Source organism: Dromiciops gliroides, chromosome 2 (genome assembly GCF_019393635.1).
Source record: "Dromiciops gliroides isolate mDroGli1 chromosome 2, mDroGli1.pri, whole genome shotgun sequence".
Classification (NCBI taxonomy): Eukaryota; Metazoa; Chordata; class Mammalia; order Microbiotheria; family Microbiotheriidae; genus Dromiciops; species Dromiciops gliroides.
In genome coordinates this window covers 286003190-286018289 of record NC_057862.1, presented here as the reverse complement: position 1 = coordinate 286018289, position 15100 = coordinate 286003190, and the positions used below count along the sequence as shown (strand labels likewise).

Below are 15100 nucleotides of genomic sequence, written 5' to 3'. Positions count from 1 at the left end.
TGAACCTGCCACTACCCTGGTTGGTGCAGGCTTTCATCACTCCACACCTGGACTACAATAGCTTTCTTGGCATTCTAGTCTCCCCACTCCAGTCCATTTGCTCCTAAGCTGCCAGGGATTTTCCTAAAGCACAGGCCTGAACATATCACTCCGCACTCAGCTTAACTCTAATGGCTCCAGCCTGCTTCCAGGATCTATCATAAAATCCTGTTTGGCTTTTAAAGCCCTTCACAGCCTGACTGCTTCTTGCCTTTCTAGTTAGTTTTACACTTGACTTCCCTCCATGTCTGCTGCATGCCAGTGGTACTGGCCTTCCTGGCGGCTCCTTACGACTTTTCACTGGCTGTCCTCTATGTCTGGAGTGCTCTTCTCTCCTCACCTCCACGGTTCCCTCGAGTATCAGTTAAAATCTCACTTTCTCCTGGAAGCCTTTGCCTATCCTTAACTGGAATGCCTTCCCTTTGTTTATCACCTCCAGTCTATCCTGTATGTATCCTTTAAGTTTGGGGTTGTTTGCATCTTGTCTCCCCCATTAGACTATGAGCTCTGTGACAGCAGGCACTGGTTTTGTCCTTTTTTTGTATCCCCAGCCCTTAGCACAATGCCTAGCACGTAGAAAGAGTTTAAGAACATTCTTTATAAAAGCGTAAGTTTATCTTCATCTCCATTTTCTGATATACATATATATATACAAATATATATATATATAAATATATATACACACAAACACACATATATATACACACATACATATATGTACACACACACACACATATATATATTCCACATAAAGGGTCATCCTCAGATGATTCCTCTGTAAACATTTTTTAATAAAAACAAATTTACATATTTACACATATGTACATTGGATCACACACATGACTTAGTAATGGATGGTGTTTCAGACTTTAAAGCCAAGGCACATTCGCTTCTCTCCTCAAGCACTGTCGGGTACACAGCACTTCCTCAAGAGACAGTATAAATAAATGCAGATGGTCACTAGATTTTGGGGAAAAAATAGTGTGTACACAGCTCTGTGAGGGAAAAACTATTCACAGCCAATGGGAACTTGGATTCAGGAGACGGCTTCCTTCCTAACACAAAGTCTGGAGGAAGGAAGATTGTATGTGATTCTTTTTCCTTCACATTTCACTGGCCTTAAAACATTTACACGCCAGCCCAACGGTCTTTAGGGGAAAGGGCTCATTTAGTGCAAATGATTATGAAATAGGGTCATTTTTAGTGCAAATGACTGTCCCCAGTGGTTCTTGCTGAACTCTCTTGTCCAGCATGGGGGCATCAAGAGGCCTGACTGAACCGATCCTTCCTTCCCTCCACCAAACCAGAGAAGTTTGCCCAGACCTCACAGCCGCCATATCTGGGGGCAGCCCAGAATATAGCAGTTGGGAGCTTATGAAATGGGAAACTAAGGACTAGGAATGGAGTTGCAGCCCCTGCCTTCATTGTCTTTCTGACATGCTTTGAAATCCAGATTTCAGTCTTCTTAGGAGGCAGGTCCAGCCCCCTTCTGACTCTAAGTTTCTTGGAGCTCTGCAGTAAAATGTCTGTCTTCATCAGCTACCAAAACCCTGCCCTGTGGGCTCCCGGAGGGCAGAGGACATGGTTACTGTCCACAAGAAATAGCCTGGATGTTGGGTTGTCTAACTGGTGTCAGCAGGTTGTCCATCCAACTTGCATCCAGGGTCCTCAATTCTGTGAAAGCTCGATGTAAATTCAACTCAATGACCTCTGGAAGAGAAATGAAAAAGGAAGTGTGAGATTTGTTAGCCAAAGGCTGGATCAACAAAAATCTTTTTTTCAAGACTTGCACATTTAAGAGGCATACCTATGGCCTCCTTTACCTACATCACTGGGAAAAGGAGGCCTTCCAGAAACCTAGGTTACTTCTCCATGGGTTCCAGAGGGTCTTGGGTCTATGACCCAAATGATATCAGGAGAAAAGAGAAGGGAAGGAGGCACCTTTCTCTAAATGAATTCTATATTATTTACCCAAGCTTGCATGCCAATGGGTGAGGGAGCAGCTGGGAAAGGCCTTCTTATTTTAGGGTAATTTCAGGGGAGAAGAAACAGCAGTTATTCTTAAGTGACTTGCCCAGGGTCACACAGCTGGTAAGTGTCTGAGGCCGGATTTGAACTCAGGTCCTCCTGACTCCAGGGCCAGTGCTCATCCACTGCGCCACTGAGCTGCCCCAGCAGTTATTCTTTAATCAGCAATGTTAGAAATGAGGCTCATACTGGGAAGGGGTTTAGAACTAGGGACGTCTTGCTTCAGTTACTCTCTGAAACTTACCCACTAATAGTTCCTCAGGCTTTTGGAAATCTTTAGTTCTAAAGCTCCTCCTTTATCTTATTTAATCACCCAGTTAATAAGCATTCATTGAGTACCTATTATATGCCCCAAACACAAAGACAAAAGCTAAACAAGGTCTGCCCTTGGGGCATTTACAATTGGGGGGGGGGGGTGTCAGAGTAGATAAAAGGTAAAGAGGGGGTAGGCAAAGCACAGTTGGAGGGATTAGGAAAGGCTGCACTTATTTAGGTGGGCTAAGTCCTGAAGGAAAGTAAGGATTCAAAGAGGTACATGTGAGGAGGGAGTGCATTCCAGGCAATGGGGAAGAACCAATGAGGACAGGAGACATGAGAGCTGAGGAACAATAAGGACAGTGTGGCTACTCCAGAGTATAGGGGACTGGTGACCTGTAATAAGGAAAGCTAAGTAGGGGCCAGGCCTGTTTGAATGCCAAACAGGAATCGATATCTGAAACTCAGAAGTGATAGGGAGCTACTGGAAGTTCTTGAGCAGGGGAGTAGCCTGCACTTTAAGGAAAACACTGGGCAAAGCATGGGCTGGAGTGGAGGGACATCATGCAGGGAACCAGTTAGGTGCAACAGGTGATGAGGGCCTCAACTTGGGTGGTATCTGAGTGAGTGGAGACAAAGGGAAAGATGTGACATCATTGGGGGAGGTAGCAAATACAATGTCACCATGCCTGTCTTTGGAGAAGGATGCTGACCAGAGGTTTACACAGCCATGAAGCCCTTCACTTCCCTTCCCCCACAGGACTTTGAACCCAGGCCTCTCCCTACCTCCTGAACCATCCATGTCACTCTCTTCTTCCTTCAAGTTGAAGTTACTGTAGATGGGCTGGGTGCCTAGTTCATTAAGCAGATACCCTTTACCGTCGATATCAGTCGGCTGCCAGTCTGACTGTTCTATTAGCTGGGAGGGATAAGAAAGGAAGAGGTTATCTTATGTTCTTGCTTCCCCATCATCCCCTTGACAAACCAAAGTGCCTGTGACAGGAAACTACTGCCCAGGGCCAATGCTGTGGCCTTGGATTCGGCTCCAGACATAGTGCATAAGGAGCCTTGAATGACAATATGTAGTACCAGCCCACAACATCGGCCTATAGGCTTATTAACTCCCTAATACATCATCTTTTTTCTCCCTGGTGCCCTTTTCACTGTGCTCCACCAAGAGCCTGGAGCTAATCTTTAAGTCATAATGTCAGAGTTGAAAGGGACTTTAGATCATCTAGTTCATCTCTTTCATTTTCCTGATGGGGAAATTGAAGCCCAAAGAAGAATGAATGACCTCCCCAGGGTCACACAGATAACAGGTGACAGAAAAATCAAGACTTCGTCCCAGGTCTTTGGATTCAGCACTCTTAACACTGTCATGCTATTGTGTTTTAGCTTAATTAGATGAGGGAATATCAAACAAGATCAGAAGTGAAATACAGTTAGCTTTCCATTATTTTTAATCCCGTTACTCCTTTGCCCAAAAGGCTTCAGTGGCTTCCCGTTGCCGACCACACTTTAGAAGGCCTACTGAGCACCTTCGCCTGGCTGGCCCCTAAGAACCTAAACTCACCGTGTCTAAAGCTGAATCCCATCTTTTCTAACACCATGGTTTCTCTCCTGGGCCTAGGAGACCTTTTGACTTTTTCCTACTCCTCTTCTACCGCTGAACTCAGTTGTCAAGGTTTGATCTTCACAGTATCTTCTGCACCTGGTCTCTGCTTTCTACTCCTCTGCAACTACCCTAATTCAGTGTGCAAATCTCCTCCCCTGGACTACTGGGTTTGTTTTTTTTTTTTTTTTTAGTGAGGCAATTGGGGTTAAGTGACTTGCCCAGGGTCACACAGCTAGTAAATGTTAAGTGTCTGAGGCCCGATTTGAACTCAGGTACTCCTGACTCCAGGGCCGGTGCTCTATCCACTGCACCACCTAGCCGCCCCTGGACTATTGTTAATAGTCTCCTCTCATTCTAACCTTCATGTCTTTACCTCTTTTGATTATAAAAACTCCTCTTCCTCAAATCCTCCAGCGTTTCTCCCCACTGTTTACCAATTAAATGTTACACGCCAGATCTTTTCAAGTTCTTCCCTAATCTGGCTCCAGCGACCTCAGTTTCTATCAACTTTTTGCCCTTTCTGTTTTCCATGCATGCCCTCGTTTCTGGCCATAACCTCATGCCTTGAATAGACTTGCTGACCTTAACTCCATCTCCATCTGCTCAAGTCCCTCTCCCTTGCAGACCTACCTCAGGTGCTCCTTTCTCTGTGAATCCTGCCCTGAATCCCTCCCCACCCTCAGCTCAAAGCTGAAGCAGGCCCTTCTTCCCTCGATGGCTTCCACAGTTCCTCCCAGCTCTATCTCCTATCCTAGATTTTCCATAACACATTGCTTTGGACCTTTCTACAGCTTTTATCACACTTTCTTCTGACATCATTATCTGCATGTGGAACTGTCCCCTTCACTAGATTGTAAGCTTCTTGAAACCAAAGCCTATCTCTTATCTATGGTTGTAAACTCAACATCTGACAGGAATAGCTCATACTCATGCATGGCTTTAATTTTTGCAAATCCTCTTACATGCGTGATCTTTTTGAACTTTCAGCCCTGCCTCACTTAAATCCAATTCACTGCAAGTCATGACATCTCCCCAATGTCATAGCCCTCTTGGAGAATGAAGGGCAAACACCACCACCATACTATCTGGAACCTTATAGCTCTGTGAGGTGAGTGTTGTAATTATAACCACTTTACAGATGAGGAAACAGGCCAGAGAGGGTAAGTGACCTGTCCAGGGGCACAGAGCTTCCAAGTGTGTGAGGCAGGAAAGTCTAGCACTCTAGTCACTAGCCTCATGCCTCAGTGCTTTGTACATGCCAACCACTTCATGTTTATTAAATGAAAATTTTCTTTAGGAAAACATAATTGGGTACACAAGTTTTCTGCAGGCAAAAGAGAGATATGATCTTACATTCCCAAGACCAGTGCAAAGCATTAACCTACATTCCCTCAGTGCCTACTGACTAACAGGGAAGAAGACGGCTGAGAGTTCAATCTAAGCTATGCACCTTAGAGTACATTAGATTAGCCATGTGAAAGTAATTGGAGCTTTTCTTTCATTACTACAATGTCCCCACAATATAGAGCCTCTCTGCAGTTAGACAAAGAGAACTGAGCATTCCTGTAGTAATTGGTGTGTGCCTTCATCTCTGTGGTAACAAACTAGCACCTGACATTTTTTTCCAGAAGCTTCCTTGTTTCTTGTTTGTTTTGGTCCCCCCCCCCCCATGACTAACAAACTGCCACTTCCTTAAAGCTGACCATAAAAGCAGAAAGGGATTTTTACCTTGATGATGTCCTCAGGTATTTTTTCTTCTTCCTCCTCATCCGTTGCTGAAGTATTGTGGTAAAGGGTAGAGAAAAGGTGGTTTTTCAGTCATTTCTTCCATCTCCTTGGTAAGCCAGCCCCACCAAACTCTCCCTACACCCAATCTTACATGCCAGCTTCCTAACAGCAGGAGGATGCACAGGCTGGACTGACTATTATTGGAAACAGTCCTCACTTGAGAAACTAGTCTGAACAGTCAGCTGTTTCTGGCCTCCCAGATTCCTGAAAGCCCCATCACTATTCCTACCCCATCTTTTTCATGTGGAGGAGAGATCTACCAGTGACAGCTACAGAGAAACTAGGGGACCAAGCTGCTTCCCTCCCAAAACAAACCTTTGCCCGAGCTACCAATAATCCCCTGTTAGACAGGAATCCTTCGCCATGCCCTCTGTCCCACCCCCCTTGCTTCCTGTACCCCACTACAGTCCACACCTGGCCTGTAATGCCAGGATATCCTTGCTGCCTCATCTCTTCCTGGACTATCTTTGAAGCTTCCCAATGAGAAGGAAATGCTAACATTCCTTCCTGGGACGCTCCACAGAACCTTCTGGGAAAGCTTTGCAGAAAATGGGAATACTAAAGCACTTTCTGCAGTCAAGTCTGGGAGTAGTTCTGTGGGTCCCAGGAGACACGAACCATCAGAGCTTGAAGGCATGGGCGACACCTGGAAGGGGTACACGTCATTGGTGCTGTCAGGGATGATATCCATTGGGACCTGCCAGTCAGGGAGGGTGCTGCTGACATCACAGGAGGAGAGATCTGGGGAATGGGAAAGAGCCAAGAATCAGAGCTTCAGATCTGTGTAAAAGATCACAAGTCTTCCCAGTCACAGACTCCCATAATTTAGCATTAGAAGGGGCCTCAGCAGTCATTCAGAGCAAGTCACAACTGAAAAAGAATTCCTACTAAAGCACACCTGACAAACAGCCCGTCTAAGCTCTGTTCACAGACCTCCGAAGGGTCTGCTTCCCTTGGCAACCTATTCATTCCACTTTTGGACAGTTCTAATTGTTAAGAAGCCTTTTCCAATTCTGAGCTCTGTGCAATTTCTAGCCATTGCTCCTGGTTCTGACTTCTCAGACCAAAGAGAACAGAGGGAATCCCTCTTTCACATGACAACCTTTCAAATACTTGAAAACAGGAATCACATTCCCCAGTATTCATTCCTCCAGGCTAAACATCACAGCTTCTTTCAACTCATTCTTATATGGCACAGATTCCAAGGACTATCTACCATTCTGATTATTTTCCTCTGATGCTAACCAGCTTATCAGTGTCCTAAACTGTGGCACCCAGAACTATATAGAGTACTCTAGGTGTGGTTAGACCAGGGCAGAGTACAATGGAACCATTCCTTCCTTATTCCTGGAAGCTATTCCTGCCTTGAATTAGCTTTTTTTTGGCCATCATATCATACTGATAACTCATACTGAACTTGACTTGCAGATTTTTTTTCCTGGACCAAGCTGTTTTTCTATGACCCAGATAACATCTGAATCCACTAAAAAACATGTAACCTTGAACCTCCAACTTGACTGATGATGATTCAGGGCAATGTGAAAGTGCCGAGAGTAGGGCACAATGTTTAAATTTCTAAGCACCTGGCTACCTCTAGTATCCAGTATCTTTTGAACCCCAAAATAAATGGATAAACTTGGCTAGCAAAGAGCTAAGCACTAAAACCAGCTTTGAGACCCCTCCCTCAGTAACAATGGTCTTAGGAAAGAGCTGGGTCCTTGTCCCGGTTACTACTAGCTACAGTAGAATCATGATTAAATCCTTCCCCTCCATGGGCCTTACTGTTCTTCTCTATAAAGTAAGGAGGTTAGGCTAAGGACCTTCTAGCTGAGGTACCGTAGTACACTGAGCCCTGTGAGGCACTCAATGCCATCTTCAGGGTCACAGAAAGAAGGAAGGCTCTCACAAGGGAGTGGTGGACACATGGTCACTGACTTACCCAAAGAGACAGAGGAGCTTTCCACCTCCATGTCCTGCTCAGGATAAATCTGAGCTGTGTATCCACTGTGGTCATCGGGGAGAGTCAAGCTGCTAAGCCCATCTGACTGGGTGTCAGAGCTGGATTCTGCATAGGACTGACAAAAACAGAAGCGATTCAGGCCCCTGCCTAGCACTTATCTCCCAGTTTCCCTTATGTTCCCGACCAGACAGTCTCCTTAAGGAAATACCTACCTTTCTCTTGCTCTTGCTTCTAGACTCTTTGGATGACTTGGATTTTCTCTCTGTGAAACAGACATTAGGTGAGATCTATGCTGTCTCCCTGAATGCAGCCTCCTTTATCCATCCTACCTGCCCTCCCCCCACCTCCCTCCCCCTTCCCTTCCACCCAGTAGCAGTCCCCTGTACCTTTCCTCTGGGTCTTAGTTAGAGGTGGGAGCATCCGGTACACTCTCACAGCTGAGCTGCCCTTGTTCCTGCTTTGGTCCTTCACTTCCTCTATGTCAGGGAGGGAGTTCATGGCACAACGGAAATTGGCCTTCCATGTCTTAGGGTCTGGCTCCCTCTCCCCAGCTTTGTATCGGCCTAAAGAAGATAAAACGAGGATGTCAGAATAATTGTGAGAAGGCAAATGGATGTCTCACAGAGTATCTTATATTTTCCCTTGGGAGACTTGGATTGAATGGGTTGAGACTCATTCTCTCTCTCTCTCTTTTTTTTTTTGGCGGGGCAATGAGGGTTAAGTGACTTGCCCAGGGTTACACAGCTATTAAGTGTCAAGTGTCTGAGGCTGGATTTGAACTCAGGTCCTCCTGAATTCAGGGCTGGTGCTTTATCCACTGTGCCACCTAGCTGCCCTCAAGACTCATTCTTGACATAGGCAGTGTCTGCTATGAAGGGAGCCCCTTACTGTCTATTGAGCAACCACTCTGCGACCTTAGGTTATCCTGACATGCTCAAAAAGACCATCTGTGCCTCCACACTTTGGCATTTCCTTATATAATATCCTCTAATTGTTTTACATGGGTACATTCTAGCTCTCCAACTAGACTATAAGCTTCCTGAAGGAAGGGGTCACAGGTCAGACTTTCTTTTTTTAAAATCATCTTTAATCATCTAGCTCAAGAACATGATGATTGTCAATAAGCTGGTTAGTTGATTGATTAATTGGCTGGCCAGCAACACAAGGTAAAAGAGTCATATTTATATGTTCCTACATGGGGGTGGGGGTGGGGGGTGGGAAGCCCAGACTGAGTGGGCACGAGGTCCAGTCAGAATAGAGATTTCTCCAAGGGATGAGGGAACCCAATAAAGGACTCAGAGCAGAGAGAAACTGTCCTCTCTTTGACTAGAACAAGCTCTGAGAATTTTAAACAGATCCCATCTGTCTGAGTCCCCATCTCCCATTCTCTGCATCCCTGAGATTTCCCATGCCGAAGGCCCAGCTCCAGGCATGGCACCTACCTACCTGTGTGAATGGCCCAGCTCCGAAAAAGACAAGCATCCTTGTTGATGTCCCAGCCATGCTTTGCTGCATGTTTCCATGGGATCTGGAAGGTCATCTCTTCCTGGGGTTTAAAGCAGAGCTCAGGATGAATATACAACTGTACCTCTGTGTGTATCCAAAAGTCACCAAGAAGCAGTACTATGCAAAGGCAGAGTATATAGACTAAGGCTGGAGCTATACAATAATAAAACAAGGGGCAAGAAATCTATGTCAAGAATGAAATCTGAAGTGGATTATGATGGGACATTTCATCTCTCCCCAGCTAGACTCCCATAACATGATAAGACTTGGTGCTATTTGGCAAGAGAGAAGGACTCATGTTCCCAAGCATGTATACTATATTCACGGCAAACCTCCCCCTAGCCTTATGGGGCAACCTCTGACCCTGGTTCTGAGTTTTGTCTGGAGCCCTTTTCTGGCTACACAGTCTGCTTTAAGTACAAAGATGAGCCATAATGCATCCTTTTGAGATGGGGTCCTCCTCTGAGCACAGTGAACCTCAATATTGTTTCCTAAACTGACAGATTCCCCTCACCCCATACAACTGGTTAAAGGGACCCAAGTTAAAGCTCAGGTTCTGCTGCTAACTCATTATCCAACTCTGGGCAGGCTGCTTCAACTCTCTGGACTTCAGTTCCCTTATCTTTAAAATAAGGATACCTATCTCTCAGGGGTTTATGAAGATCAAGTGAGAGATGGTGTCATATATGACAGTAGAAAATCCAAGATGAGAGGCGGTGTGGGGTAGTGCATAGATACAGGTGGGAGGGAACCCAGGACAATCTGGGTTCAAGTCCTCCCTCTGATACACACAGGTTGTGAGATCGTGCCTAGATCATGTAATCCCCTTATGTCCCAGGCTGCTCCCTAAAATTAAGGGAGCTTATAAAAGCCCCACTGATTGCTGAGCTGTGTTGATAAAGGGAATTTCATCACGGGGGTTCCCTATGCTGATGAAATCACAGGTCTAGAAAGGAAAATACAATTTATTATTATTATTATTATTCCCCTGCATTAGGAAAGAGCTAAATAGTTCACTAAAGGCTCATTCCTCCACCTAAAAGCAGAATACACTTCTGGCTGGTTCTCTACTCCTTACAGATCTCAGTCAGAAAGTGTCTATCTCTGGCACCAAGAGGGAGATTCTGTAGTGGGTAAGGCCAGTTTGAGGTTGGAAATGAGCGCCATGGGAAGTTGTTGGTTACTCTTAGGTCTGGGTCTAGTCTGTGCTAAAACAGAGGAGAGATGGGAGTGCCCAGAAGTCCTAAACACCAAGGACAGCAGGTGCCTAGTTGATTGTGCCTTGCACATGTTTGGCATACTTCATACAGGGTCTGGCCTGGGATAACACATTCTTCTACCTCTTAAAGTCTTTCCTCTCCGAGATCCGTTTGGAACTTTAGTTCATATAGTATGAAGACTTGGTTAGCAGGAGAGGATGGGGAAAAAAAACAACAAACAGGTGGGGCTCTCACCTTGTTAATCCAGGTCAGGCCTGGGATTTGGTTGGAATTAATCTGCATCTCTAGCCAGGGTCTCATGCGCATTCTGGCAATGGGCATGTTGTCTGTGAAGCCAAGAAAAAGGCTCAGGTTTAACTGGGCAGGAAACAACTGCTCTACACATCCACCTCGATCGCACGGACACGAGGAGACACATATGCAGCTACAACACGAAGAGTGATGGATGCATGAAGTGAAGGACAGTTAAGGCAAGAGGACATCCTTAAAGACAGAGCACAAACAGTTCTCCTAAATTCTTCCCTTCTCAAGAAACAGCCCGAGGCATGAGGGCCAAAGAAAGGAAGGAAATAAGATAAATCGAGGATTTTGTAGAAGAGGAGATTAAGACCCACTTTTATATTTAAATGCCTGGCCGGCCTTTTTTTCACCGATAAAAAAAAATTCTTTTTGAAGGCGGGGCCTTCATTTTCATTTTCTAGGCCACTTGTTGCCAAGAAAAGTATCTCCAGCTAAGAATTATCCCACGGAGATGAACGGTCTACTCTCTCTCCACTCTGTTATTAACAAAACTAATCACTTTGGGCAGCCAGAGATTTTCCTCCCTATTTTGCGAAGGAAGACATCAACATTTACTAAGCAAGCTTGGCCTGCAACGTCTCAAAACGCAGCTTTCTAGATCTACCAGCCATTCAGCAGAGCGTTAACTATTTATCCGATCTCACTACAACCCCCCCCACCCCCCCCCACCCCTGTTCTAAGGAGGAGCTCAGCCTCCCGGCCAAATTAGCCTCCCAAGCTTCCTCCAGGAAGCTCCTCCCACGACTGTCTTGGGGGAGCTATACCTCCAGTTCGTCCCCGCAACTGGTGCCCCAGACCTTTCCCTGCAAGGACAATTTGCCGCCAGCGCCCTGGCATGGGGTCACTGGAGTTTGAGCCTATACACTTGCTGCGCGGGGACAGGTGGCTCTGAGCTGGGTTTTCTGAAAGTTGGGGACTAGTCGGCAACTGGGCCATTCTTCCCAGAATTGGGGGGATGGGCAGGCTGGTCCTCTGTTGGCCTTCTCTTGGGGGCACGTGCAACACAGATTCCGGTGGTGTAGCCTCCCAGTGGTTCCCAGGCAGTAGTTATATCCTGCGGGTGCCCAGGGATAATGACCCTGTGCTCCTGGGGTTGTGTAGTTTCATAGAGGCGTGTGCTGAGAAGGAGCCAGATATCATCACCCTTAGGCCGGAGCCAAATGATCCCAAGATCAGGGACCAAAATCCAAGGGCTTCCTGGCCTGAGGACTTGGGAGGGGAAATGGCTGGGTGGAGGGAGGGTCAGCGCGTCCCGGCCTTTCCTCTCTGTGGGCAGCTAGCACCCCCTCCCTCTGGGCTGCTTGTCCTCAAACGCCCTCCCAAGGCCAAGCTCCTCAGGCACAGCAGAGAAGAGAAGAGCAGGGGAGCCGAGCCGAGCTCAGCTCTGCTCAGCACACAGCACACAGCACACAGCACACAGCACACAGCACACAGCACACAGCACACAGCACACAGCACGGCAAGCACGGCACACACACAGCAGACGGGAGAACACAGAACAAGTGGGCTTAGCAACAGCGCGGGCGCCCGGTTAGCTCTCTTGCCTTTTATTATTTTTTTTAATGGTCTTTACTTCCTGGTCTGGGGGAAGAGACGCCCAAGCCTTTAGCAGAAGAAATGACAGGGGCGACCTAGCGAGGAGTGCGCCCCTCCCCCCACCCAAAGGATCAGCCCCCGGCCGCAGACATACACCGCTCTCCTACTTTCCGTCCCGGCGCTCTTTCCCGGTGCGAGGGAAGAGGGATAGGGTTGGGGGGAGGGGAGTGTTGTGGCCCAGGTCTCCCAGAAAAGGATGTGAGCTAGAGGCCCCGTTTACCTGGGTCGGGGTTCCGCGCCGCCGCTGTCTTAGAAGTCTGGCTTGGAAAGCTGGAGCTCGCCTGGTCCCCAATCTTCGGCCGCCTGGTTCTGGGCCCGCCGTCGCCTCCCGTGGGGCAGCTCCAGGGGCTTCAAGCAGGGAAGGTTAATCTGCTCCAGGTGTCCCCAGGCGCGGTTAGGCTGCAGAGTCCGAGGCACGGATTCTGCTCCTGCTCCTGCTCCTGCTTTTGAGCTCCTGCTTCTAGGACGGCGCCTTTAGCACTGAGCCTAGGTCCTCTAGCCGGCCGCGAAGACTAAACATTGAGCGGGATTCCCCGCTCTGGGCAGAGCTGGTCCCCGCCCAATGGGGAGCCGCGCCACCACTGATTGGCTACAAGGCGAACATCATTTCGGGGAAATCAGGCCGTTGTAGTGCTAGAGGCTAGGGGGGAAGTACAGCGCCTCTTTCCCTCCCTAGTTCGCTAGCTAGATCTCCCTCTGCTTTCCTCCCTCTCTTCCTCCTCCTGCCCCCGAGGGCTACTGACACACCCCCGACTGACAGTCTGGCTTGCCCAGGAGAGAGAACCCTCTGGTGTCCAACCCTCTGGGCTCCAAGCTTCTAGCTGCCTGCCCTTAGAGAAAAGGAGAGAGGTCATTGAGGTATACCCCGCTCCTGATTTTTCTTTTTCACGCCAGGCTTTGGAATCCTGCCCTTCTACATAATTATTTTATTCCTCTAGTCATGTTTTCTCTGCACTTACCGGACCGAGGTGAGACGGCAGGCAGGGGTGTTGCCCTAGGGGGAGGGTGCTAGGTTGTGGTGCCAGGGACTCACCTTTCTCTGGAATGTAGTATCTGCCACCTTTAGGGTGGCCACAAAGATTGAAACCAGGAAAAGCAGCAGAAGTCATTGTGCTAGGCAGTAAAAGATCTGGAGTTTTTAGCTTTCACCTTGCCCCTGACTCCCTAAACGATCTTAGATAGAGACCGATGACAGAGAAGTCTGTCTATCTGTAAATCTTATCACCAAATTAAACTTAAAAGCACAAACCTTCCCGTCTTGGTTCTGTTACGCCACCTACATTACAGTTGTTGTGAGGAAAGTGTTTTGTGAATCATAGAACACTGGATGTAAACTCCACCGGCAGCCTCTTCCCCTTCACAATGTCTCTCCACTATAGGAGCAATTCCAGTATGCTGAACTCCATCCCAGTTGATCTGAGTGTTGGAGAGGCAGAAGTAGGGTGAATCCACTTTGCAGTTCAGTACAAATACAGAGTAATACAATGGTTTGTTGGGCGGGGGGGGGGGGGGGGGGGGCGGGGGGGGGGCGGGGGGCGCAGGGAAGGGGAGGACATGATTCCCTTCCCCTACCTGTCTCCTTTAGCTATTATTCAGTCAGTCAATAAACATTTATTAAGTGTCTACAAATGTGCTGGGCATTGTGATAAGCACTGGGGATCTAATATCAATCAATAGGGGACAGCTAGGTGGTGCAGTGGATAAAGCCCGGGCTCTGGATTCAGGAGGACCTGAGTTCAAATGTGGCTCCAGACACTTGACATTTACTAGCTGTGTCATTGCCCTCATTGCCCTGCAAAAAAAGGAAAAAAAATCAATCAATAAACATTTGTGAAGCACCTACCACGTGCCACTTGCTGTTCAGTCATGTCCAACTCTTTCCTGGCTCCATGTGGGGTTTTCTTGGCAAAGATGCTGGAGTGGTTTGCCATTTCCTTCTCCAGCTCATTTTGCAAATTTGGAAACTGAGGCAAACAGGCTTAAGTGACTTGCCCATTGTCACAGATCTAGTAAGTGTCTAAGGCTAAATTTGAATTCAGGTCTTCCTGACTTCAAGCCTGGTGCTCTATCCACTGTGCAACCTAGCTGTTCACAATATGTGTCAGGCTATAAAGCTAAATGATGAGAATAAAAAAAAGGAGGCAAAAGACAGTCCCTGCCCTCAAGGAGCTCACATGGAGAAACTCAATCAATTCCCAACTGAGTGAAAGTCTTCTCACATTCAGCAGGAGGCTGTTTTCTCCTTATTTTGGCATTTCAAATCTATCACATTCTGTCTCCCAACATTCCTTTTCAAGCTTACTACACATCAATCCCCTTCATACACTCTGCTTTCTGACTAAACTGGTCTTCTTTCTGTTCCGAGTACACAGCTTTTCATTACCATCCCCTCCTTGCCTCTACCCAGGTGTACGGCCACACCTGGGAAGTTCTTCCCTTATTCCTTAGCTTTCCTCAAGGCTCAGTTCCAGTGATCCTTCCTACATGAGGCCTATCCATAAGTACCCCCCCTCCCCCCCCCCTACTCGGTCCCTCTCCTCCACCCACATTACTGTATGTTGATTTTGCATATATATTTATATTTCTTTATCTCTGTAGATATGTTTGCTCTCCCTGAGGGCAGGGACTGTTTCATTTTTTTCTTTGTGTACCCAGCATTTAGCACAGTGCTTGGTGAATGTTGAATGAAATTGTGGAAGAACCTCCCTTGTAGACCCTTTGTCAAGGGGAGAAGCATAAGAATAAACAGGCCTTCCCCAGAGGGGGAAAGCTCAGATAAGCTTCAGACAATAA

The 15100-nt window shown here is 47.3% G+C and overlaps 1 protein-coding gene across 2 annotated transcripts; it reads right to left on the bottom strand.

The window, feature by feature from the left end:
- Positions 1-809: 809 nt before the first annotated feature.
- IRF1 (interferon regulatory factor 1) lies at positions 810-12831 on the bottom strand. 2 transcript variants are annotated; one of them, XM_043979985.1, is made up of 10 exons: positions 12528-12831; positions 10646-10737; positions 9132-9231; positions 8072-8248; positions 7898-7947; positions 7665-7800; positions 6344-6466; positions 5666-5712; positions 3109-3241; positions 810-1749 (listed from the first exon to the last, which is right to left on the bottom strand). In XM_043979985.1, exons 2-10 carry the CDS (start codon positions 10730-10732, stop codon positions 1625-1627), a joined length of 978 nt encoding a protein of 325 aa, XP_043835920.1. In that variant the 5' UTR covers positions 10733-10737; positions 12528-12831; the 3' UTR covers positions 810-1624. The 2 variants fall into 2 exon arrangements, with proteins under 2 accessions (XP_043835920.1, XP_043835921.1); XM_043979986.1 differs by lacking the exon at positions 10646-10737.
- Positions 12832-15100: the final 2269 nt, after the last annotated feature.

Coding starts and splice junctions, on each gene's coding strand:
- IRF1 (XM_043979985.1), bottom strand. CDS start 10,732: ATGCCCATTGCCAGAATGCGCATGAGACCCTGGCTAGAGATGCAGATT. Junction 9,232..10,645: donor GCCTGACCTGGATTAACAAG/GTGAGAGCCCCA, acceptor TTTAAACCCCAG/GAAGAGATGACCTTCCAGAT. Junction 7,801..7,897: donor GAAGCAAGAGCAAGAGAAAG/GTAGGTATTTCC, acceptor TGTTTTTGTCAG/TCCTATGCAGAATCCAGCTC.